This window comes from Chamaea fasciata, unplaced genomic scaffold, assembly GCF_029207755.1.
Source record: "Chamaea fasciata isolate MVZ Bird 193981 ecotype frontalis unplaced genomic scaffold, bChaFas1.0.hap1 SCAF_9, whole genome shotgun sequence".
Classification (NCBI taxonomy): domain Eukaryota; kingdom Metazoa; phylum Chordata; class Aves; order Passeriformes; family Sylviidae; genus Chamaea; species Chamaea fasciata.
In genome coordinates, this window is record NW_027094094.1 from 5,119,685 (window position 1) to 5,145,857 (window position 26,173).

Here is a 26,173-nt window from a genome sequence, read left to right on the forward strand (position 1 = left end):
TTTTTATTTTTGCTTCATCAAAGCAAAAAATAAGGGTTTTCTCAGAATATAACAATAGCAGCCAGCAAAAATAAAAGAACAAGTCAATCCTAGAGACACCCATACTGTTAAAAAAACTCTTCCTCTTTCAACACCTGTGTTCATAGTAACCACTCAATCCCGTGCTCTGTCTCAGTTTTTTATGGAAATTGCATGGGGAAATTTTCCATAAAGTCAAATGCAGATGGCCAGCAATGCCAGAGCACTACACTCCCCTTCTTAAAAAAACATATCTGCTTTTGAAGACAGGCAGTAAAATTGAGTCTTTTTGTTGAGTTTTGCCTTGATTGTTCCCTGCACACCTGACAGAGCTGTGCCTTCACTGCTGCACACTCCTTACAGTGGCAATCCAAGTATCAAGTGACAATGTGAATGTAGGATCGTTAAAAAAAATTCTATTTGCTCTGCTGTTGTTTCCTTTAAGAAAGATTCATATTGCCCATCTAAAGTCGTATAACCCAGTAAGTGAGAGATTTAGGTACTCCAAGGGGAAGGCTTAAGGGCACCTAAATTACAGCAGGAGCATTGAATCCCCTTCTTTGTATTAATGGCTATACTGGGGACAAAGAATTTTCATATATTTTTAACCTTTTCTCTCCTCCACGCATCGTGCTTAAGGGAATCCACCATTTGGGGTCCTCCCTGAACATTCTCTATGAAAATTCTGTGCCAAATCTCAGCAAATCAGAGGCTCACCACACCTACTGAACCTTCACATCACCAGACACTGAACCTCATTAAATTAGTGTACAGTGCACTGGAACGAAAATAAGCCACAAGTAGTTCCACGCTTATGGCACAAACTGAAGAGAACATCAAGGGTGGTGTCTCCTTAGTCTGGGTACCAAGAGGAATACTGGGGAAGCTGGCAACTTTTCTCCTAGATGTTATAGAGGCAATAACAACAGAAGGCAAAACAGCAGGAAAAAGAAATAAATAATGTCTTTTTAGAACAAAAAGGTGAAAAGAAGTGATGGAGAAACTGAGCCTAAGCTCCTTTCCTTCTTACACAACAGAAAGTGAAGCTCAGAACTGACGGTGTGTGTTTTATGAATGAGGAGTTATTTCCACTGAAAGGACTTGTCAGTAAAGTATGAGTCTAAGACATTTCAGAACTTACAACAAATGACTGGCAGCAGCCAAAACACACCTAGGACCATTTCACATTTGTGTGAGAGCAACTGGAGAAAGAATAATCTATGGGAATGAAGCCCTGTCTAAAAATCTTTTCCGAGGCAGATACGCAATGCCATTTACATCCTGTCTGGTTAAGGCAAGGCTGAGCACTGCTTTGATTTTACTATATTGGGGGCAATAAATAAAGTGTAAATTAGCCAGTAAAACAGAATTTCAGGATTATGCATATTTCAAACATTAGGCCAACAAAAACATTTGCAGTTCTTAGTGCTTCAAGGTATCCCTCGCCAGTGAAAGTGTTTGAATCAATAGTGGTCTCTGGCAATATCTGTGTAAAAAAGGATCTGAGGATGTATCACTGTAAGATTTCAAGAGATAGGCACATCCAGAATTAGAATTAGTTGGAACAGCTTAAAACTTACCCTCACCATTGTCCTCTACTCCAATTTTCTGCCTATAACTGTAATTAGACCTCACCCATAGCACAGTCACTACTGCTCACAGTCCAGGGTTAAGTGCACAGCTAATTCCATTGGCAGTTTAAGATGAAACAACAGCTTTTAAATAGAAAAACTGAGCCAAGAGCACGGATTTTGCAATGGGCAACAGTAATTCCAGGAGAATATCAGAGAAAACAATGAGAGGTGTAATTTCCTACACTAAACAGCTGAGCTGCACAGGACTTTCCAGTCAAAGCCATAATTTAGAATAGTTGCAAGTATAAATAAGAGGTAAACCATAGATGGGGTGTGACAGAAAAAATATAATCTGAACAGTCTCTCAGATGGGCCTGTCTTTGCTGATCAAATTCCAGTCCTCAATGGCTAGATTGTGGAATTAAGGCACAGAATTTGTACAGCTGAAAAAACAAACCCCAAGGCCTGTGTGAGATGCCTTGAAACTGCACTGAAAACTCCTATAATGGACTGTAATGGAGACAGGTTTTCTCCAAGGCTTGGACTACACTTGGAATCAATCTCTGAGAGCTATCACACACTTTTTCCACCTTGAAGTATGACATACATTACCTAAGAAAGCCTCTTTAATTTCAGTCTTGTCTGTCCGACGGATTATTTTCACCACAAAAATGACTGCCAGTGGCGTGAGGAACGAAATTGCCTGTGAGAGATAACAAACACCACGTGTGAGAGCATCAATTCCTCCTCAGTCCGACTGATTAATAATTAGCTGCAGCCAGTTCCATTTAAACTGAAAGGCTGAACGATCTTTATCAAACTCCTGACCTTAAGTAAAGTGGGATGATTTGTCTTCGCAACTACAGGGTGACGAGCACATTAATATTCCAATATAGCCCTCAGCTGTAATTGATTTGTAATTGCCCAGAGCTGCATTTAAAATGTCAGCTTCTCCAGTGAAAAAGTAACAGTCCAGAAGGTCCACAAAATTCATACACTGAAATTCAGACAAAATCCATACAGATTTTGGACATTTTTTCCTCAGCGTGCATTGTTGAGGAAGGCAGCCCACCCACCCAGGCTGAGTGCTCAGTAAGACCCTACTCAACACAACAGACTGCAGCATTTTAAAAATGCTTTTTCTCTTGCTTTTTGTTCTTTTCAACTGTCACGCTTGAATGCATTGGGAAGATTGTGTCTTTATGACTCTTTTGTTTACAAGTGTCCGGATGTGGAGCAAGCTGCTTTATCTTTGTTCAAACCCAGGGAAACGGCACCTGAGCATCTACAGGTTTAGTCACTGGTTAAACAGAACCTTATCCTGCAATTGTCAGTGCTGGAGGACAGGAATCCTCCTACAAGGAACCTGAAATGGCATCTGTGCCTCAGTGCACACACTTCATTCGCTTAAAAAAAAAAAAGTGAAAATTACTGGTTGACGTTTGGGTTTGTTTGGGGTTTTTTTTAACAAGGCAAAAATGAAGCTGGAAATGTCACAAGAAGTGTCAGGTCTTAAGTGAGATTATGTTTTCTTTATGGAAGCTGAACTGGGCCTTGCTTCTTAAATAGTCCCACTGACATAAAAACCTGACCAGACAGATATATTATGGCAAAAGACACGCGACTCAATCTTCTTTTTACACCACAGATTAATGCCAGTCCTCACTTCATGATTTTAGACAATCTGAGTAGGCAGCAACACTAGTGAGAGTGCTCTACATTTGTTATTTTGGCTCTGCATCTTGTACCAGATTGTCCTTGCCTGCATCTGCAAAATACTATCTAACTCAGTGAACCAGGCAGATTAAAGCACAGTCTGGAGTCTGTTCCCCTTTTCTACATTTAGGAAGGCAGGCACCAGAATTTGTGCAAAAAGAGGAGTCACTTCCACTTAAAATCTCCCCCTAAGTACGTGTGAGATTCAAGTTTGGATGCCAATGCCACTTCACCGCTCCAGAAATATTCACTTCTCTCTATCCTCATCAGCAATTTAATTTCTGTTTTCAAAGGCAGGTCATGAAATTAAAAAAAAAAAAAAAAAAAAAAAAAAAAAAAAAAAAAAAAAAAGTTAAAGCAAATCCTAGAATTTCTAGTTTCATTCAAAAAATCTAAATTCCAGTACTGAAGAACATGTAGAAATACAGCCATGGCTGAAAGGTTTATAGTGGTGGTTTAATGGAGTCAGAAATCTTTTGAACAAGCAGGAGCAGCAGACATTATCAACAAAGAATATTATTCAAGTGGCAGCTTGTTCCAAAGTACCTCCCCCATCCGTCTTCAGAAATCTGGTAAAACTGCAGATTTCCTCATATTTTACAAGCATGTGAATTTTTGAGGGAGATGAACTATTCTTGTTCACGGTATACTGCTGCTCCTTACACAAAAACATTAGCTGGAAGGTGCTTTTTATTCTGCAGCAAAATGCACACACAAAGAAATTTTGGCTTGTGACCGACTCCTTTTTATTTATTTTGCAAAAAAAAGTTTCTCTGTGGCTCGTATCTAAAACAGATTTGGCAACACTCTAATGAGCAATACTCTCCTCAGATGCATCGCAGCTATGTTGCCGTTTCCAGCAGTGAAATATTCCAGCATTGCCAGGCTTTTGTGAAACATGGGCAAAATCTCCACCATTTATTATTCATCCTGGCAAGCCAGAGCTGTGCTGAAGCTATAGGGACTGCCACACACTTCCATTCATCCAAGGGAACGCTGGCAGTTGCCTGCACTTTCCAAGACAAGGAATATCCATTGATAGAGAGACAGAACCAGGCTCAGCTCCTTCCAGCAAAAGCTGCAAGCCACCCATGCAGAAGTCAGCTTTGTCCAATTTGGATGTGTGCGTTCACAACACTTCTCTTGAATTCAGGTCTCTCAGAGCAAAAAAAATAATCTGGCAATTCATAAAATCTAGAGATTGCCTTCTGATAAGCCACAGCTTATCAAAATGTGTTTCAATATCAGAGTACCACAGTGGCAACAAATTCTTTCCATAATGAAAGTTTGTGGTCAACGCTAGAGTCAGATTTTTCTTCTTTTAAATTTAAAAAATAAGAAAAGATTAGAGACATTACCTATGTTTCTCAATTTAAGGAGCTGTTCACTGTTTAAAATCTGAGCCAGAAAGAGAACAGAGGCCATACAAATGTTACTGACACAGAATAGCCTCAAAGTTCCACCCACCACAAACTCTGCCAAAACCTGGGGCTATGGGAACAGGGGAATATATTATAATTATATCCCAGAATTGTGCTTCCCAATGCCTACTGCCTAGGGAACAAGAGGATGGACTAATGATTATCCCAATTGGTTTCAAAAATAGTTCCACCACTGCAGCAAAACCCTCTACAACGATTCACTCTTGGTTCTTGAACAGTTATAAACAGATCAGAGGAACTATGCAGCAAAGTAATGTTGAGCATAAGGAAAAAATGACACAAATAAACTCAGTCTTTCCCAGCACAACAATTTAATGTTTAGCTTGGGGGTCATGTTGTTCGTTTGTTGTTTGATTTTTAGTTTCAGGGTTTTTTACACAGTTGTCTTCCATTTCTGGAAAAACATATATTTTCATCTATCCAGGATGAAAAGGTCCTAAATAGAGCTGTCTCTTAATGCAATATAAACAAACTGATTCTTGTTTATAAAGGTAAATTTAAAAATCAAGCATTCAGCCTCTGTCTTAGAAGGCTGGAATAGATATGGTCTCCTCAAATGCAGGAAGTGCCTTTACATTATTCCTTAAATAAAAATTGTTTTTAAGTGAAGGTTTAAGTGTTTATTAAAAAAAAAAAAGCTGAAAAGAAATGATGTGGCTGATTTGCATTTAATCTGAATTCAAGTTTGAAAAGTAAAACCCTGGCCTCACTGAAGACTCAGGAAAAGATGACTTTGAGGCAGCTCTTGGAAAACACTGAACTTTTACAGCCTGAAACACACCCATAATTTCAGCATTTCTGAGGTGGTCTGTCTTACTGAGCTCTTGTACATAGAAATTATTATGACTCTTAATCATAGCTAATGAAGGTTATCAAAATTATGAACTTTGATAACCAAATTCAGCCATCCAGTCTGCATGTGCTGAGCAGGGAAGAGCCAGAAGAGCCGCGACAGCAGGGAAGCCCTTTGATATATTTAGCGTTGGCAGAAGCTGAAACAAAGGTTTTGCCTTTAGGGAAAAAAAAAATATTCAGAGTCCAGTATCTCAGTGCGTAACATGCATAAAACAAATTTGATTTCGAAATTTAAGCACTTAACCTTATCAGAGCATAGCAAGGTTTTGTCAGGTCACCCAACCAGCTGATTGAAAAATCTTCTCTACTCATTTCTCTCACGTCCCTCTCAGCTAACACAGCTTTCACTCCTAAACTGAAAAATCAACATTCATAAATTCAGTCGTCTGATAACGCTGCTTTTTAAAGACTTCCCATCATTTGCTACATTTGGGACAACATTGGAAAAGAATTGCCTTTAGGATTAAAGGAACATCCTCTACTTGTAAAATATTTGCTGTCGCTTATCAAATGAAAATTTACTCAGTTTACAGCCATCAAGTGACCCACAGGCCCTCAGTACTTACAAACATGAGCCGTGTAGGGATGTTGTCTGATTGCACCAGAGGATTTTTGTACAGCCAGATCTCTTCTGGCTGGATCACTCGCTGGAATGGATCCAAAAATTCTGTAAAACTGAAAAAAACAATGGAAGGTACAAATTTTTTCACAATTTGAAGTGATGACCAAAAACCCCCAGGAGAGTTCTGCTCATTTAGAACTTCCCCCACATTTGACTATGACAGAGAATGCACGAATTATCCTTATTAATAAATTGCTACATTGTCATCCTACTTCACTGCAGTTTAGTAATACAAACTTTATAAAAACACCCTTCAGAAAACAGGTTTTTAAAAGTCTACACCTTTGAAGCTGTTCTACAACTTTATAAAAGTTCCATAAACACTTTTTTCTTCTTTTTTTTTTTCTTTTTTTTTTGGTGGGAAAAGTGTGCGAATAACACTGCGAGATTAAATAAATCATGTAGTGGTTTATTATCAACTTACAATCATGTAATCCAGTCTTTTACCCTGAAGAAATCATTTAACAAATGTAAACTAAAAAATGTTATTCAAATGTCAAGATTCAGACTTTGTAAGCATGACAGTTGCATTTGCAGGATCACAAAGCAAAAGAAAGAAGCAGCCCAGAAAATTTCTTCTGCTGATAGAAAAAAGAGATGACTTTAGAGAATATCTCCAAAAGAGACTTACTCATAAAACAGGATGGGCTGTCAAGCTTAAGAAGAATCTAAGTCTTCCAGAAATGTCTCATTCTACCAAAACAGTTTTAATTTCATTATTATGTCTATTAACTCTCTTACAAAGAAAAAAAAAAACCAAAAAAAAAAAAACACTACCCCCAAAAAATCCACCCAAACACACTAAAAGAACTCATCATTCTATAATTACGTTATTTTGCAATTAAGAACATCAAAATAAAATGTTGAGGTCCCACTGTTCTGCAGAAAGTAGTTTGTGTGGGTATCTTTTTTCATACACTGAAAGAAAAAGCAGGAATTGTGATCTCTGGCTGCAGCAGGAAGTTTCAGAAGCTTTTCACGACTACCTAAATTGTCTCACTTCATTTAAACCATACGCCTTTTTCCACAGAGTCCTTCAGTGCTCTTTAAATTTTCTTGGCTTTGAATTAAGACAGTCCGGGAATACTAGACAGCCTGGGAAGTTCGGCCCTGGCTTTCCAGTGCTCATTTCAAGTCTGGTTTATCAGGACTCGAGAAATTGGTGCTGAGGGAAACACAGGGACCAGTTTTCTGCAGACTGGTCTCACCTGATAAACCCACAGAGCCAGAACACAGAGGTGCAACTGCCCAAAGCTTTTTTTACTCCAAATTTTCCAAGGCCAAGGGCTTTAAACCTCCCCAAACCCAGGTTTTTACATCACTAGCGGGTACATCGAGTGGCTTTGCAAAGAGAAAAAGCCCAGAGCAGTTTGTAGAGCAGAGTAAAATTAAACCATATTCACACACGGAACTCTCCCCAGGGAAGACAAGCCCTCAAACCAGGCTGGGTCAGGAATTTCCTCAACAGGAGCAAGCCACTGGCTCTGCCCATGGCAGGGGGCTGGAACCAGGGGATACAATTCTGCCTGGTGTTCTTAGCCCCACGAAGGTGTACCAAGCTCTGAGGGCTGCCAGCAACCTCCCAGAAATGGCTGAAGAATAATTAAGCCATCAAGAAGGACGGCTTGATCGGAGGTGTTTTGAAAAAGCAAAAATGGTGTAATTAATGAGAAAATAGCAAACTATAGAGAACAAAAGAATAAAAGCTGTGCACAGTGCAGGGACGTCCCTTGAACCTGCTAAGACACCCCGAAAAGGCCCCGAGAATCTCTGTGCTCTCTTAAATAGTCAACGATCTAGGAGGGGTTTTTTTGGCAAGCTGCCCAACAGCAAATAGCAACATTCCTTGAGGAACAGTTCAAGGGTGCTTTTGTCGAAGATTCTGGTTCATCTTCCTCATAAATTCAGGGGTGAAACTGAAACTCTTTTCGTAATATGGAAGCACCTGCTCTGGTGTGGGGGTGCAGTGCAACACCAGAGGATCTTTAAAGTGATGCCTGGGGAAGGCTGACCTGAAACACAGACTGGACAGAGCAAGAGAATAAAGTAGGGATTTATTGAAAGGCCTCCAGGATCCACCTTGGGCAGGACAGGGCCTGACTAGGGTTACACCCAGGGTGGACCCAAAATGGTCACACAGAAATGGCTGCCTGGTCATGAGGTCTCACACTTTTCTAAGTTCTGGTCCATTTTCATATTGGGGTTTAATTGTCCAATTCCAGCTCCAGGTTGTGAGGTCCCATCCTTCTTGTTCCTCCCTTCAGCCCACCCTTGTTTGTGCTTTTGGGCCTGAAAGCTGCCCTTGGTCTTCAGCAGGAAAAGGATTTGTTTTGTCTCCCTGCTCTGTGAAAAGAGCTGACTGGCACTTAATATGAGTCTCAGACCTACACCTAAGCAGCACAGAACCTGAAAACATGAAAGGTAAAACTTAAGGTGTCGAAAGGTCCCTTCCAACCCAAACCATTCTGACCCCCTTTAGCTAAGCACAGCCACACTCCCCCTACACAACATTCAAAAGAGCCCAACTGACCTCTTCTTCCTCTCCTTTCTCCTTTCTAAAGGAAAACAATCACATTTAAGGACCAAAGAAGGTCAAACACAGCCTTGTCACTGTGTCTGTGTTTCCTATACTGGCCTACATAGACAACAAGATTATTCCGGGAGTTTAAGGATCTGGCTTTGCGAAGTGAATATTTACTGTTACACTCAGCTTTTCCAAACCCAGAGTCAGCCCGTTCTCCCAAGAAGGTGAATTTAGAAGTGCCTAAAGAATTTGTTTCAGTGTTTTCAAAATGAAAACAAAGCTCTTTTTTAAGTTTAAAAGACAATGGCTTGTGCAAGACAGGAAAATAGGAAACATTTCTAAAGAAGAATAGTTCCAGGTAATATATCACCCACATGAAAAATTCATTTTATAGCTTTCAACTAGAAAAATAAAGGTCAGCTCCTAGACAATGCAAGCAGGTTTGGTTCCAAACTTCAACTAAGAGAGAGTCCTAAAGTATATTATTTGAAGTATTATTATTTCTGGTAACTGCAGAGAGCAAACCACACACAAAGATCTGTGCTTCGAGGTGACCAGGACACATCCGTGCACCAGTGCACTCTTGGACAATTTGTCACACTGGATCAGAAATGTAATTAATTTGATGTTAAGACATTTGACATTATGAACAAATGCCAACAGAGTTAAAGGTTTGGGGCTCTTCTTGATCTTTTGTTTCCTGCCCCTCGTGATGTAAGAAAGCTAAAATTATTGTTGTTTACATGTGAGGAATTAAAAAAAAAATCAAACTCCAAAGTTCTCACAGGAAACATGCCAGGACACTGCAGATACATACTTTATAAGATTTAATGCCTTTAAAAGCAAAATAACACATGCTAAAGGGATGAAAATGCAATAAATAACATAAATAGTATCTGATTTCAGATGAGGACTGATTTTTTGACTAACATATACTCATCTGTACTCATATAAAGAATGAGTAATTTCAACAAATCCATCAAGTCCTGTAGTTATTATTATTTTATGCAACAGCAGCAGTTTTGTATCCACTATATATTAAATCTGATTAGGTTTTCATTTATTTCTTTGACTTGTGTTCTGAATATCTTCCCAAAACTGTGTTCAAATTTAGTGCAACAGAATGCAAAATAAAACCAACACCAAAAAAACAAACAAACAAACAAGCAAACACATTTTCTGAAACTGGGCAAAATAATTTCAAAATCTGTTTTTCAAATTAATTTTCAAAAACTGTTGAAGGAGAAAAAAGAATTAGCTGCAGAAGGCAGCAGATGTCTCTGTGAACAATACAGAGATAGAAAGTAAACAGTTAAAGAAAGAAACTGTAAAAAAAGAAATAACTTTTTTTTAATCTTCCCAAAGAGCTCAACTGCTAATTAAATTTTTATGCCAAGACTCATAAGAGAACAATTCTCTTCTTTTTTTGAAGCATCACCAATGGGTGAGTGGATATGAGATTTCACTAGCTTGAAGGCAATTCCCTTTGTACTCTATTAAACAATCATGAGGACACACTGGTTTTTAAGCTGCCTGACACTTGGTGATTTATGTTCCTTTGTCCCAACCAAAAATACAGTCTATCACTATTCATAAGTCAGCACAAGCTTGTTTAAAGGACTAGATGTTATGAGAAATGAATGCAGGCCTTGGACAAAGAAAACTGGTTTGGATCCTTTTGTGTTATGGCCCAAAGTACCACCTCAGTCATGGAAGTGTCCCCTGGCAGTACGTGGGCAAAAAAGCTGCCTTTGTTTTAGTACAGAAAAACTTAGCTTTTGCATTTTGGCCTTTTTCTTCATTTTTACATATTCACCCAACATTTTTAACAGCTTAGCAAGCAAGATTTCAAACACTTTAGCCTGATGGTGTGTCTTTAAGGCATAAAAGGGTTCCCATTAACTTCGAGAGCCTTTAACTGCGACTTTCAAAGCAGCCCAAGGGAAAGAGGGGCCCAAATTCCATTAAAAACATCAGTGAGCAACAGGTGCCCCAGTCCCTGGGGTTGCTTTGGCCATGCCAACAGTGCTGCTTACAGCTCCACACTGAGTAAAAACGCTGCTCTCTTCCGAGGTCTTCGAGGTACATTAACTTCATTTCCATTTCACAGCGTGCAGCCCTTCAGGATCATTTCGTGCCAGCACCACATCACAGCCAGAGCCAGGTAACAGCACACTAAAAGCAGTTTTGTGATGATATGGACTAATAACTTGGGGTTATCTTTTTATGAAACCATTCAGCGATAGTGAAGGAAACAGACAGAGCATAAATATCCTCACAGAGGTTTCGACCTGAGCTTCCACAGTGGTTTCATCTCCCGTGAGCAGCAGGAGGATATCACTTGGCACCTCACCTTATTGTTTCCACCACTGCCTGGCCCTCAGCTGCATCACACAGCAAGGTTTTAATTTCTGCCTGATCCTGAGCATCAGCTAAAGGGTGGTTGGTTGGTTGGTTGGCAGGAAAGGGGGAAATTGGGTTTTTTTTGCCTTTGACTTTTTCTTTCTCACAGACAAATATTGTCCCAAACACCAAGTGACAGTAACTGAGAGGACAGAGCAGTACACATGGGATGGCAAAGCACCAGGAGAGGATGAACAGGAGCTTGTGATTGTGACACTCAGACTTTCATTCCAGACACCTAATGAATGACCCTCCTCTTTTCTAAGCTTCATCTGTTGATAAGCAGATTTGATCCTCGAATAGCTCCCTCTGCATGTCTCCATTGGGGCAAACAACAAAAAAAGAGCAGATGTTCATGAACTTCTCTTACAAATCACCTAAAATACAAAATTTTTTTAAAAAATGGCTTAGGTTAACTGTGGTTGGGCTGTTGGAACTCTATTCGGCATGTTTTTACATGGATATTTCCTCTAGTATTCCCCAATCTGGATCTCAAAGCTAGGAGTAAATGCTTGTCTAGTGTACCTGCCATGTTAAATTGGGCAATCAGTTGTTCTGCAAGGTTGTGAGCGGTGTCAGTGGTGCTGAAGTTGGTAATAATTGGCCCAATTACAGAGTATGTGAACAATTCATAACACGGGATTTGCTTTAGGGACTTCCCACAAATGATCCAGGCTAGAAAGGAAAGAGCCCAGAGTTTGCACTAGCTGGGTGCCTTGAACACTCTTTGTTCATATCACCTTGGCTCACATTAGAATTCAAGACTTCAATTTACCCTTTCTGAAGCACACCAAGAGTGGGGGAAAGCATTCATGTCATGTTATTTGATGTACCTGGAGAGAATAACTTATTCTCAAGCCATGAGAAAACCTAGGTTTATTTACAGCCTACAGATAGTATTATGGAGAAAAAAAAAAAAAAAGCCCATAGGTTCCTGCAAAAAAAACCCCCCAAAATACGAAAAGCATGAAATGTTCTGTGGCTGGCATGTAAGATTAACAAAAGTGAAGGAGAGGGGATAGTGATGAGGGGAGATAAGGAGCAACGCCTGTGGTTTATCACCACGATACTGCTCTCCATGGAGCTGGAGCAATTCAGGCTCTGAAGTGCTGCTCTCTGTGTGTATCAGCACGATGAGATAGCTTTGTGTCAGCTCAGAGGTTAGCACAAGCAAAGAGGTCTGAGCCATTTAATATCTAAAGTAATTTGGGACATCCACAGCTCAGCCATCAAGGAAGGTTACAATATATATGGCCAAGACTCAATTATGAATGATGAGCAAGGAAGAAGCTGGCATGAATTAAAAATATAACTTCAATAATATAAACTCTACTTTGATAGAGAAAGGAACGTTCCCTGTAGTTAAGGCACGCTACTGGGTGTCAAGAGATTTGCTGTTTCCTGACATGGTTTTACAGAGCAAGGTAGAGAAAACCATTTCAGCACCAGTATCAAAGTAACTCTTAATTCTGAAGTTTATTTATTAACTGGACTGGTACCTATAAATGCCAAGTATGCACTGCTGACAAACACCCAGCAACAGCTTTAACTTCTCCAGAGAAATCAAAAGGAAAGAGTTAACTGTAAATATAAATCCGAATTTACATTGCAATGGGTACTGAAGGCAAAAGAAGTGTTCCCATCAGAACAGACCAAATGTTTTACTGGTTCTTCATAGACTTTTATGGAAGTGAGTTACAGTAAATATCATTTTTTAACTGCACTAAAATCAATTAAGTACTGTACACTCTGACACAGGAGCACCAGTATCAATAAATTATCCCTTTTTAGCAGCTAAAAACTTTTTATTTCCCAGTACAGTGGCATCAGTGCATACACCTACTATTTCTGATTAACAATTTGAAATCCCCATGAAGAGCTTTATTGGAACTGATAAAGACAAAGGGCATGGGCAATGTTTTGGGGCTTTTATTTAATGTCACTGGCAAGTAAAGGACCGGTTCTGGAGGATAGCTTTGGCTTCAGATGAGTCAGTATGACTTGATGGAAAGTATTTCTGAATACTTTAAATTAGCTAGCAATTGCAGTGTGACATTTAATTAGCACATATGCCTCCATTAGCCCCTCAGATATACAAGAAATCATTTTGATTAAGAAAAGATTGAAAATAAATTCTGATGCAGTTTTAAAGTACACAGCTGTCATATTTCCCTGAAGTGCTAAAAAAGGAGAGTTTCCAGTATTTTTCTTCAGCCTTACCGACAGGTTTCCCAGATTTGCCTCACCTATCCACTGATTTTACAGATTTATATCAGGGTATAACTTCTTCCAAAGATGAATGGCCACCCTCTGTACTCTCCTCCTTGCAGCCAACATTGCACCCAGCAAGGAGGCAACAGCTGTGGAGCCTGGGCTCACTTTAAAGCTCCGATCTCAAACCAAAAACAGTGCAGACACAACAGGAGTCCTACAGCTTATGTAATCACATAAAAATGAGATATATACTTTGAATACTTAATACGAAAAAGCAAACCAACAATCTTTTCACAATGCTGAAAAAGAAAGAGCGGCCTGGAGTGGAGTTTTAGAACCTGATGTTAGTTGTCTTTGCACTTGTCCCTGTTTCCGCAGCCCCTGGCATTTGAACTCTCTCTAAGTAAAAAAATTCCCTTCCTGTGACACAGAGGAATGGGAAAGAATTATCATGAGCATGAACAGCACAACAAGAACAAAGGTTAACACAGGTAGGAAGTTGCTCTTGTGCACCTGGAAGATTCCAAAAACTTCCAGTCCATTCATTATTCTTGTTAGGGGTTGAGTCTTTGCTAGCAAGTAGAGCTAAATATCACTGAGCATCATTATTGCCCCTGTGAGTCAAGAAAACTCCCATTCCATGGGAATAAAAGGGGTTTCCAGACCTTAAAGTAGTTAATTAGCTTTAATAAAGCATTTTCATCATTTTATCTTCCTCACAGAAGGAGGATATTTGGAAATGAGCAAAGTGAAAGGAAGAAAGAGGGAACAGTTGGTCATGCTGCATTGCAGCTTTGATCAGAAGAGCAGGAGACAAGAGTGCCTATAATGAACCATGAAAAAAAAAAACCTACTGCAAAATGAGTCCAAGTCATATATTTCGACTTGTTTTTAATTTTTACAACTTTCCTTGACCTAATAATGAAAGTGATCTTTGCTTTCCAGTGAGCAGAGTATAAAATAAACCCTTGTGAAACAAAAACAACTTTGTTTAGGCATTTAGCTGCTCCTGGGGTGAAAGAGCCTCTCAGTCCTTGTGATCCCTGCTCACATGGAGCAGTGCTGCCTCTGGAAAACAAGGCAAGGAGGTCAGAGCCGCTGCTTATTGTGTCAAGGTGCAACTCTTTAGGCCATCCAGAAATAATCAACAGTGGTAGTTTTACAGAAATAACCAATATCAGCCAAGTGAAAACAATTAGCTTCTGTTTTCATTTCATTATCCCTCATTCATGAAAAAAAATTATTTATGGTATTAGTTGTTGCCTCTCTCCTCTATTTTTATTAAATACACCCTATGATACGAGATATTTCACAAAAGCCATTTTAATGTGTGTTTGGGGAGGAGAAAGTAGAGGGAAGCAAAATAATGAGTTCTGCAGCCATTAGAAGTGTCAAAGCTGGCAGCTGTACATTATCCTAAAGTGAAAAACAGAATTCATATTACAGGCTTAAATTAACTAAGCACATGTCTGAATAATGAACCCAAACACACTGCAGACAGTCAAAATTTTCCTCTCGATGTTTTTAATGCTTATTTTGATTACATCTCAAACTGTTTTCAGTCAAACTCTCCGCAGTTCCCTCCACTACCACACAGCTCCACAGCAAATTGATGGAGCTGAGTCTGGTAAAGTTTCTTTCTTTTTATTTTTCTTTTCATACCTGCATGTTACACTCTAATGATTATGTTTGGACCCAAAATGAAAGTTGGGGTAAACTCACAACCATGATGAGTTTCTCTCTGTGACAAACGCTCTCCCTCTCAGTTATCTCTGTCCCTCCCTCACTCCTCCTCCAAACGATATTTGCAACAAAATCCAACTGTATTATTAATCACTCCATCCAAAAACACTTGAGTGAGAACTGCATGTTCCAGAGTATTAGTAATGATTAAAAAAATAATAACATTAAGAGAAGAAGATCTAGTAATGGGGAATGGGTGTCGGGATGCAAAATCCCTCTGGGCCCTATCCACACAGGCCCAGGGGTGTTCAGAGATGTGAGAGCTGAATTAAAACCCTCAGAGAAACTAAAGCACATAAATCCACACAGACATGAGGTAGAAATGCAAGTTTAGTTTCAAACAAGCAGAGAATCTTTTAAGTGCCTTAAACAAATAAGAGCCTGAATTCGTTAGTAAGAAAAGGCCCCAAAACCTTGTTTAAAGTTCAGTAGCTTTACCTTTTACAAAGTTAACTAAGCTCTAGACATAATGAAAACAACATACCCTTGCTAGCATTCCTGGCTGGAACAGAGAGAGTTACACACGTAGAATTTGTGTAAGATTACTTTTGCACATCAATCTCAGGTTAGGATATGTCCAACAGGACTGTAGAAAGTTCGTGTTGGTACCTGATTGGTTAAAAATAGAATAAAAATGCCCTGCTTAGAGAATGCACCCATGCACGCTCACTCGCGGGACACCTTGCGGTGTTGTCACTGCTGCTGCTGATAGATGCTGCCGCCTCTGCTTGGGACATGGGGACTTTATGCTAGAAGGTTCTCTGCATACTGCCATGAACTCCAGCACCTTTTGCCTTCACGAGGCTGATTTGGCCATGCAATGAAAGGACATTTACAACTACCCAGCTTCTGGTCTTCAATGAAGACACGCCAAAATCTCGGCATCAAACAGGAACTTTTTGCATTTTGTAGTGCTCGCTGAGGTCCAGTAGCAATAGTTCCAGTCCTAGAAAGCACCTTGGACACTGATGAACAATTATTAATGGCCTCTCTGCGGGCTGTGAGAGCACAGACAAGCTGTTAGGTCAGTTCTCCCATCCGTGAGAATTGGCAGCTACTGGAAATAGAACGCTTTACATCAGGTGACACTCCTCTCTGTTGTTCCCCCTTTGCAAGGCTTCACAACACTTGGCAGGGAGCCACAAACCCTTCCGAGCTGAAACACTTCTGAGCTAGCATTTGCACCTCCATTATACATGCTAAAGAAGCAGTAAAACCCACCCAATAAAAGCTAAAATGTCAGACTGCAGAGTAAAACGTTGCACCTAATCTAGGATTGCATTTTTTTCCAGTCTGGTTAATGCAGAATATTCAACACACAAACTTTGGCAGGGAACTGCCCTGCAGAAGAGACCATCAGCTTCTGTTCAGTGTTTGCTGAAATATTCTCCAATTTCAGATTGGTATCTCTGTTTCCTTTCCCACCCACCAAGATGAGTCAAAAATCTCTTACGAGAAATTTCACTTCAAACTTTTACCCACACACTGGGGCACTCTCAGGCAACATAAACCTCAGCCAGCTCACAGGACCAGCCAGTCTGTCTCCCAACAGCAAAATAAACTTGATATAAAATACTCCTAAAACACTTCAGTGTAACTTGCGTTGTAGAACTTTCATAGGTGGAGATTCTACCTTTCTTTGGGCAGTCTATCACAGTGCTCCAAGTCCTTAACATTAAAATGTATTTCCCCACACTGAACCTAAGTTTCCTTTGCTACAAATTTAAAAATCTTTCCTTTCTGTCTAATTCCCAGAGGATGTGAAGAGCAGCTTGTTGTCTTCATACACATTTATGGAGATGCTTACCTGTGAGGATCACTGCCATGTCTCCTCAGATCTTCAGATAAAACAACTGAATTATCTCTACCTTTTCCAGAAAAAGAAAATGTTTTCTATACCTCTCTTACAATCTTCCTCACTCCTCCCCCCAGCTCTCTGGAATTCACCTGAATAATTAATCTCAATCAGCTACTTACTATGAAAACTCCAGTTATCACCCTGTTGCCTACCCTACAGTAAAACAATTTCCACTTATTGCATTCCTATGCAATTTTAATTCAAATTCAATGGTATTTTAACAAGGAAAATATTTAGATAGTAAAACTAGAAGTGTTCGTAATGCAGAGGAACAAATACAATACACAGTGACTATAGCAATCTGATTTTAAAATGAAGAAAAAAATTCCCAATCTAGTTTTCTACAGAATCATATCAATCAATCACAGAGTTTTTGACATATCAATGACTTGTGGTTGAATGAGGACAAATTTAACATGTAAAGGCAAGGGAAAAATGTGAATGGAAGGTACTTTAAAATCTATTTAGTCATGAAAATCTTAGTTCAAGTGCTAGAATTGATGACAGCTTTGTCTCTTCCATGCAATTGGATCTACTGTAAAGCTCTTCCGACCCAGAAACAAGGGAAGCTTTCCTTAACCACCAAAGCCTAAGCCCCTGCTGCTCATTAGTGGATCACAACCAATACTTTAATTAGTATTTGATTAGGGATATGAGTGCTGCCTTCAGCTTTCTGTCCTCCACTCATCCTTGCCAATACAGATGCAGCACTCAGGCATTCCCTGTTCACTACCAGCGCAGTCCTTCCTACACAAAAAAGTTACAAGACACGCTAAATATTATCCTTAATTCATTTTTAGCATCAATAATTCTGCCAGCGATTTCCAAGTATTGGCTTTTCAAAGTCACTGATAGATTGGGAGACCATAGAGATCTTGATTTACTGTGCCAGATATGAGTACATTCTCAGCAGTAAGACTATAATTTTTATTAAATTCTTTCCCACAAGAATCACAGTTGTGCCCTACCTTGACTGTGCTTAGATCCAAGTATAAGAATCAATCTGTTAAAGAAAAAATTTCCCCCCAAGGAGCCCTATCAGTAGCATTTTCACTATAAAACATCCTCAATCAGGCTAGAAGCAAATAAACACGAACTGCCAAAGCCTGTGAGTAAATGGGATTCAATAACAAGATTCAACAAGAGACACAAAGTCACCATTTACTTCTCAAAAAATCTGGAGCAGATGCTTTGGCATTTACAATAGCATCCTCTTTTAGCTTGTATTCAGCTGTGAGTTTAGCCATGGAGATCAAATGTACATCCTATCCTAATAGCAGGACAATTAGAATTCCTGCCCCTTCCCTCTTCCCATGCTTTCACTCCCTCTTTCCCCAAGACTCAGGGAAGACAAATGAAATAACTCAGCTCCACAATCTGGAAGTATTGCTACAACAGGCTGTAAAAACAGCCTGTCTTTTGCACAGACCAGAGTCTGCACAAAAAGACAGGCAGGTACAATTTCTCCTGAATAACTGTTATCAAAGTCAGTAAAACCCTGCCCCATTCCAATAAATAGAATACAAAAACAATGGAATCAGAAGTCTCAGCTAACTGAAACAACCAAGTAGGCTGAACAGCAGGATGACACTGAGTGAGTGGATGCTGCTTCATCACTCCCCTCCTCAGGTGGATGGGGGAGAGAAAATACAGTGAAAGGCACCTGGGTGGAGGTAAGAACAGGCAGACATCACTCAACAGTTACTGTCACGGGCAAAACAGACTCGACTGAGGGAAACTAATCCCATCACGGTAGGAAAATGACAAAATAAAATCTAAGTCTTGAAACAGCTTTCCCACCCTTCTCCCCAGACTCAGTGTTGAATTTCCTTTCTCCCTCCTCCCCTGCAGTGGTACAAGGGGATGGGAAATGCGGACTGAGATCAGACCATCACAGCCACCCCTGCAGCCCCCCAGCCACCAAAACCTGGCCACAACACCCAATCCAGAACCAAGTTTCCCTGTGAGTTCCCTGGTAATTCATACACATCAGGACAGGCACATGGTCATTTTGTTCTGTGCCTCATATGACACCAGGTATAATTGGTATTTAGAGCCTTTTGTTTTTACAGGAACTTGTCAAGGACACAGTGCAGAACAAAGTTAAAATTCAGGTTACTTTGTGGTACATCAGGGAGTTACAGGAGCTCCATGTCATTCCAGCTCTCCCATCACTTCAAAAGTGTGACCGACTCTGCTGAGCACTGGAACAAGTCCTTTACTCAATATGCAACCTCTGATAGGTCTTATCATATCCTAAGCACCAGAAAAGCTCTTTTCTTCAGCAGGTGTTTCCCTTAACTCTTCATTGACCCTACTCAGTGATTTAGACTTCAACCTGCACCACGAAACAAATCTTTCCCTCACTTTACTAACGTGTAAATTGCAGTTTACAATGACGCACTTATTTTTAAGCAGGTTAGCAAACACATTGATGTTCTCATTTCCTATTATCATTACTCTTTGTGAAACTAACACTGAAAAAGCTCCAAGAACGTTCAATGTGTTCGGCTACCTCATGACAAAGAATTTATCAATGACCTGAATGATTAGGGTGAGAAAAAGAAGGATTGCCCTTGTTTTCTTGATGAGAAATTAGGGTACTAGAAATGAAGTCCAAGACTGTGAGGATCAGAAGCCAAAAATCAGGTTCCAAACAAAGTCAGAAATACGGGATATTCAAATCAAGAACAGATGACACAAACCCACTAAGAACTGGCCAAATACCTTTGGCCAAATACCAAATACTAGAGAGCTAAGGGTTAAAAGGCGCTTTGAATTCTTGGTCCAACTGCTTTGTGTAAATTCGCAGCATTTGAGTCAGAATGAGAAAATTAATCTTAATGTCTCAGTCTGGTGATTTCTTCTCAATACCATCTTGCTTTTGCTACCTACAGTCACAATTTTCAGCTCAGTCTATCCCCCAAAAATCCTGTCCATGCAAGAGGGAAAAGGCAAACACAATCTGGGAGAAAAGCAATGCAAACGTTCAGCATTGTAGAACTTCCTCGGGTAATTGATTTTCTGTCTGTGTTAACAAGACAATACACAGTTTCATTTATAAAGGCAACATATGCAGGATATCCAGAAGACAACATCCCCTGACAAAGAAAGCTACTTGAAAGAGCTTTGTGCACCAAATTATTTCATGCATATTCATAACTTGATTAAAATATTAATACTGTAAACCTGTAAGAAACACAACACGCACAGAAACAGCTTTCATTGACTTGCAGCAGAAACTGAACATGGCACACACACAAAGGATGTCAGCATTAGTCAGTGCTGTAAACTCACACGTGTGCAATATATATCTGTGTATTAGCCTGCAGATAAACATTTATTCCCCAGGGAGGCTGCTAATGAGACTGTGCTGTGGGGGAGATATCCAATTACTCCAAACGACATTTATATTTTAATCACATCACATGCACTGAAGAGCTCGAGGTTTGATGGAGCAATCCTTGAAAGACTTTGCCTTTTTAATCAATTAGCTCTCTAAACATCAGTGACGTGCTGTTGACAATTCCTTGGGTTAAATATCCAACAACACACACAAATTCTCTCTCCCTGCCAAGGGGCAACAGTGTGGTCTTCTAAAACTTTTGAAACAGGTGCAAAAAGTTTTTCCTCATAGAAGACACCTAAAACAGAACACGAAGAAATAAAGACATCCCTCAGGCTCATTCCAAGCTACCACTCAGTGAATTCATTTCAGGACAGATGAAAAACTTTGTTTTAAGGGCATCACTCCTGTGTAAAACTGTCAGACTTGCTCACAAATCCTTTTATAATTGGTTTATCTGAATAAAACCAAGGCAGTCAAAACAATTTGCTTTCCTCAAGCAACCTGCAAGTGACAAATGCCACTGCACACATGGAGACGAAAGTCTGGTAATTTTAAATATATTTTAGCATTAATCAGGCATTTTAAGATGCTCCAAGTCATAGAAATAAATACAAAAATGAAGAAAAACAGAGCTGCAAGACCCTAATTCAATCATTCTTCAAATTAGCTTTGGATTTTTCCTGTAAACAGAGTACATCCTCATGGCTGTTATAGTAAACAATAGACCATTTCTATTTCTGAGAGCTTACATGAAAAACCTCACTTTAAAAACAAAACTCAGTTCTGTACTCACAAATATTTCTTGGTAAGTAAAAACCTAAACAAAAATATAAAGTGGGAATTAATCAAAGTCAAGATTTGATTGGAAAATACTTGAAACTTCTTAATAGTCAAATTATAGCGTGAGAAATTTCTTCACTTTGGAATTAACAAGCCATCCTTGTTCCATCAGATCAGTTCAACCCAACCAAAAGGTGCAAGGATACATATTTCGAAAGATTAATTTGACAGTTAAGAAACTGGGAGAAACTGTGGAGCAGAATAGAAATATCACTATCCTTGCAGTTTGTAACTTGCAGCTTGAGAGCTATTTTGCTGAAGGTACTCAAAGAATACCTATTTAACTTTGCAGCAAAGTGCGTATTTAGGTATAGTTTTTACTGCAACCACTTGTTTTTAGGTTTTGACTGTTTGTTGGTGGAATTTGGGTTTGTTCACTTTTTTTTTTTTTTAACTCCTGCTTCTCAATTTCAGGCAGACACAGTCCTTCTAATAAATCTCTTCTAACTAATCCCTCCTTCAATACCACTTAATCCTGAGGGCTAAAATGCCCTTTAGCGCAGATCTCTGTAAAGGCAGAGAAGCTTGAGTTGCTAAATTTCAATACCTAATCCTGTCTTTAAGTGCTATGTGAGCTCTCAGCAATTGCCATGAACACAACACCTAGAACTGAATCAGTTGTTATCATTATCCTCCCTAAATGGCTGCTGAATTCAACCAAATCAATACTCAACTACCAAAAATGTGCATTGCTTCTAAGGGTGCCCATCTGCAGGATAGAAGAGATCTTATATAACAAGTATAGGTTTCTGCCTTTGATGGAATGACTGACTTTGATAATTATGGCAACTGGAGGAAAAAAAAATGCCAGTCTTAAACATAGAAAACATGGTTGTTCTTGATCTAAAATACATTCAAATTGGCAATACGTTCAATTTCAGCAATCATCAACAGAAGTTTTCACACCTCCATTTTTATGAAATGACATTTATTACCAAGCAAAGCTCCAGCATGGAATATGCACCTTTTTCTTTTTGCATTCTACGGTACAAAATATGCCAGTCCATTGCTGTGAGTGATATGAACTGTGAGGTCGGAGCTCAAAGACATCTGGGAGGCACAGATGGTTCAGGGCTCTCAAATAGCTGTGGAACCATTACCTTCAAGGTCAGGCTTCTGACACTCCCAGGGTTGGTAATGACACGAAGCCATCAAGACCTTCTCAGAGAGAGCTCCTTCTCTCCTGTCCAGTTCCTCATTTCCTGGCACTCACCACAGAGATGAGCTCAGACCCAGCCACAGCTCATTTCTGTTAATGGCATTCCTTTCCAAGGGAGGTGGAACCTCTGCAGCCTTTTCATTCCTAGAAATCCCTTCTGCAGCAGAGCTCAAGTTGCTGCTGCCTGGATTCCAGTCCCAGGGGTCCCAAATTCACCAGTGAATGTTCACTCTTGAAAGGATATTCCACTGAACTCAGTGCTCCATAAAAATCCTTGCCCTGCCTGTCTATAAAACCACAGGAAACACAGTGTTTAAACCTCTGCAGCATAAAAGTTTCAAAATGTAAGTAACTGCCACTTTAGAAAACTGAGATAACTACTGAGTGCTGCTGCAATAGCAAAAGATTACTTCTGTGCTGATATTATCTGAGCAGAAAAGCCCTTCTTTTGGTCTACCTAGAGACTGTATTCTTGCAACCATTACCAGCAAATAAAGTTCAGTTCTTCATGAAACTGAACACTGACCTGAATTTGGAACACTACCCTGCCCAGTACTTTCAGATGTCAATGAATGCTCTGAATGACCCACTGAAATATCAGAATTGTTCCCCAGAATCCCAATGCGGCAGGAACTGAGCTGTGTGAAAATACGAGGAATTCTTCCATAGGCATTTGCCATTATGGTGACTCTAGCAAGAGCTTTTCTGTTGGCTACCCCTCCTCAGAGGAGTTTGGAACCACAGCATAAAGAGCAGTGAAAATAATGGAATCTTTTAGAGAGGAAATAAAAGACAGAAGCACAACCAAGAAATTACTAATTATGATGGCTCATGATTTACATATCATAGTAATAAGCTACGTGAAGAGATCTCCTGCAGGGGTGGTGTAGGTGATGAATTACACACACAAACATCAAGAAGAGAAAGGTTCTGATGTAACATCAGCTCCTGAGGTCTTTGCTCACCCTGAAACTCCACGTATTCCATAAAGGAGTTCTGTTGACAGGAACGGGTCTACTTTCAAAGTGAGATGCAACTGAGCTGACAGATATCAAAGGCACCTTACAGGGTTTTGTTGCAAATCAAAAGATTTGCATCAATATTCAAGAGAAAGGAGCACCGAGGGAAAAAAAAATCAAACACCAGTAAATTGGACAAGCTATTAATTAACCATGAAAGGGACTCATCAAAGCAGTCAGCTTCACCAGGTCTAAGTCAATATCGCAGCTTAAACAGGTGTCCTATACTGCCTGTACCTGTGACCAACAGCATCCATCCTCAGGAAAACAAACAGCAAAATCTGATCCTGGTTCTGTGGTACTCCTGAGAGACCACCAAGACTGAGGACATTCATTTTTAAACATTGGGCAATGGAATTGCAAACTTATATCGAGTGGAACTTTTCACTGTTGAAATGCCTGAACACAAACGGCATGAAAGAAAGGGCTGAAATACACAAAGCAAAACAACGCATAACTGCTTTCTCCGGAAGGAAGGCTAAGAGAAAGAATGATCCTGCAGTCAGGGCTGCACATCTTTCAACAACCAGATATTCGTGACTTTCCTCCCTGCCCCACAGCGTGCGGAGAAGCTTCCCAAAGCCGCTCTCCCCTGTTCCACCTCACGCTCATCCCGCGGTCGGTCCTTGCTCAGCTCCAGCCCCGGCGCTGCAGCTCCGCGGCCCCGGGGCTCTCGCTGCTGCCAGAACCAGCTGTTGAGGCGCATCCACAGCCCCGCCAGGTGAGGCTTTACCGCACAAACTACAGCCGCCACAAGGAAACCACCAGCACCTTTGAGGCTGCATCGCTTTGGCTGGTCGCTTTTTGCACGCTTCTCTCCCAAACAGCAGCTTCTCCGAGAAAAAAAAAAAAAAATCCACTCAGCTCTTCGGCAAAACCGCGGCGCTGGGAGAGTTCCCTCAAAGACTCACCTCGGGGAAAAAATATTCCACCCCGGAGCATCCCAGAGAGAGGCCGGGCGGCAGCTGCCGCTCGCTCGGGCATCCCGAGGGGGCTGTCCCGGTGGGGTTCCCTGACCGCAGGAGCCCACCGGGAGAGCCCCGTACCTTCATTCTACACCTCTACCCGGCAGCTCCATCCCGGACCTCCATACATCTCCATCCCGGAGCTCCATCCCGCACTCCCCATCCCGGTGCGAGCGGCACTGTGCTGTCAGAGCAGCCCCGGAGCGAAGTGGCCGCGGTGCCGCCGCCCGGCGCTACTCACACGAAGACCCCGAAGAGCAGCACCCGTATGCCGATCTCGATCGCCAGCTCCCGCATGGTGGGTCCCGGCGCTCCCGCAGCCCCGCGCCGCCGCCTCTCACGCCCGGGGGCAGCGGGGCCGCCTCAGCCCGCCCGGCCCGGAGCTCCGGGGCCCGTCCGGCCGCAGCCCCGGCCCCGCCATCCCTCGGCCGCCGCGGCTGCCGCGCTGTGCGGGGCGCGGCGCTGGCGCGACGGAGCCGAGCGCCGGGGGAGGGTCCCGGTGACTTAACGCGGTGTCCCCGCTCGGGGGGAGGGTCCCGGTGACTAACGCGGTGTCCCCGCTCGGGGGGAGGGGGCCGGGGATCCTGGGGATTTCCCCTCCCCGCCTCCCCGCCCGCCCCCGCGGCGCTGCCGAGCGGAGCCGCAGCCGGAGCCCAGCCGGGGCCGTCCCGCCCGCCCCTCGGGGCCGCCCTGCGCCGCCGCCCGGCACCGGGATGCTGCCTGTCTGTCCCCGCCGGACGCGGGGAAGGGGCGCGATGAGAGCGCTTTTTCTGCCCCATTTAACGTTCCCCATCCTTCCCCGGAGAGGCGTGAACCCATCGGTGCCAGGGACTGACATCCCAGGGCACCGCCGCCACACGCTGGGTTGCAGCTCCCACCGTGGGCTGGCGTTCCGGCGTTCGTCTCTGGGTCGTAAGGAAGCCCCGCGCTTCGAAAGGATGGAGAAAAAGGATAATAAACGGGGCCGGCGGGAGGGAGCATCGCCGCACACGGATAACATCGGGTGCTCATAAAGGGCAAACACGCACCAGAACACCCGTGCCGGCGCTGAGCTTGGCTCGTTCGCTTTATCTTTGCATAAAGGACTAACAGCGTTTGAACGCGTTCTATTGGACGTATTTATGTAACAGACTTCCCACCTGCTCACACATCTGTGCTATTTTGAACCCTACTCTTCATGGTTAATGCAGATAACCCAGCATGTCACCCCTTGGTCAGATTCTGCATAATATGTGATATTATAGGCTAAAGATGTCATTATTTCAGTGCCTGTTCGTTCCCAGAGACGGGTTTAGCTAAGCACGCAGGAGGGGTTGTAGCTATATGGGACCCCAAATTGCTGGGATGGGAGAAAGGCAGCAGAACAATTGAGTTGCGATTCCTCCAATCCATCCACCATTCCTCTCAGTGGCATTCTCTGAGCTGCCCAAATCCTTGTATTGCCTTAGTCTATTTTTGCACAGAGTTCATTTAACTTCCTAAGCATGGAGAGACTCCTGAACGTCTTTAGTGTAAGAGAGTTTCAGCCTTAAGTCATGAAATGTAGCAAACTAATTCACATTTAAATGTATTTAATTATCTGCTTTCTTGGGGTATGTCCTTCAGGAAACTGTTCATAGCTATTAACACTGCACATAGCTACAGAACAGCCATCAGGACTGCAGTAGAAATCCAATCCACTTTATTACATGATTATTGTTGGAGAATTAATGCCAGAGAGGCTTTGTTAAACCTATCTGGCTAATATATGCACTGTGCATTAAAGGGAAGCCTTGAACTCTGAATTAACTACTGAGTAGCAAAACTTTTATTGACCATGCTTGTGGAAGAACAGAGACATAAGATTCTGTACTAAACTCCAGTGCTAGATTT

General features: G+C 41.5%; 1 protein-coding gene across 1 annotated transcript in view; it reads right to left on the minus strand.

The window, feature by feature from the left end:
* Positions 1-24,699, minus strand: part of PLPP4 (phospholipid phosphatase 4) — a 50,637-nt gene extending 25,938 nt beyond the window's left edge. The window contains exons 1-3 of the mRNA XM_066190819.1: positions 24,543-24,699; positions 6,172-6,280; positions 2,205-2,295 (exon numbers count right to left, since the gene is read on the minus strand). Of these exons, the coding sequence (XP_066046916.1) occupies positions 2,205-2,295; positions 6,172-6,280; positions 24,543-24,598 (256 nt within the window). The 5' untranslated portion in view covers positions 24,599-24,699. The remainder of the gene's footprint in view (positions 1-2,204; positions 2,296-6,171; positions 6,281-24,542) is intronic.
* Positions 24,700-26,173: the final 1,474 nt, after the last annotated feature.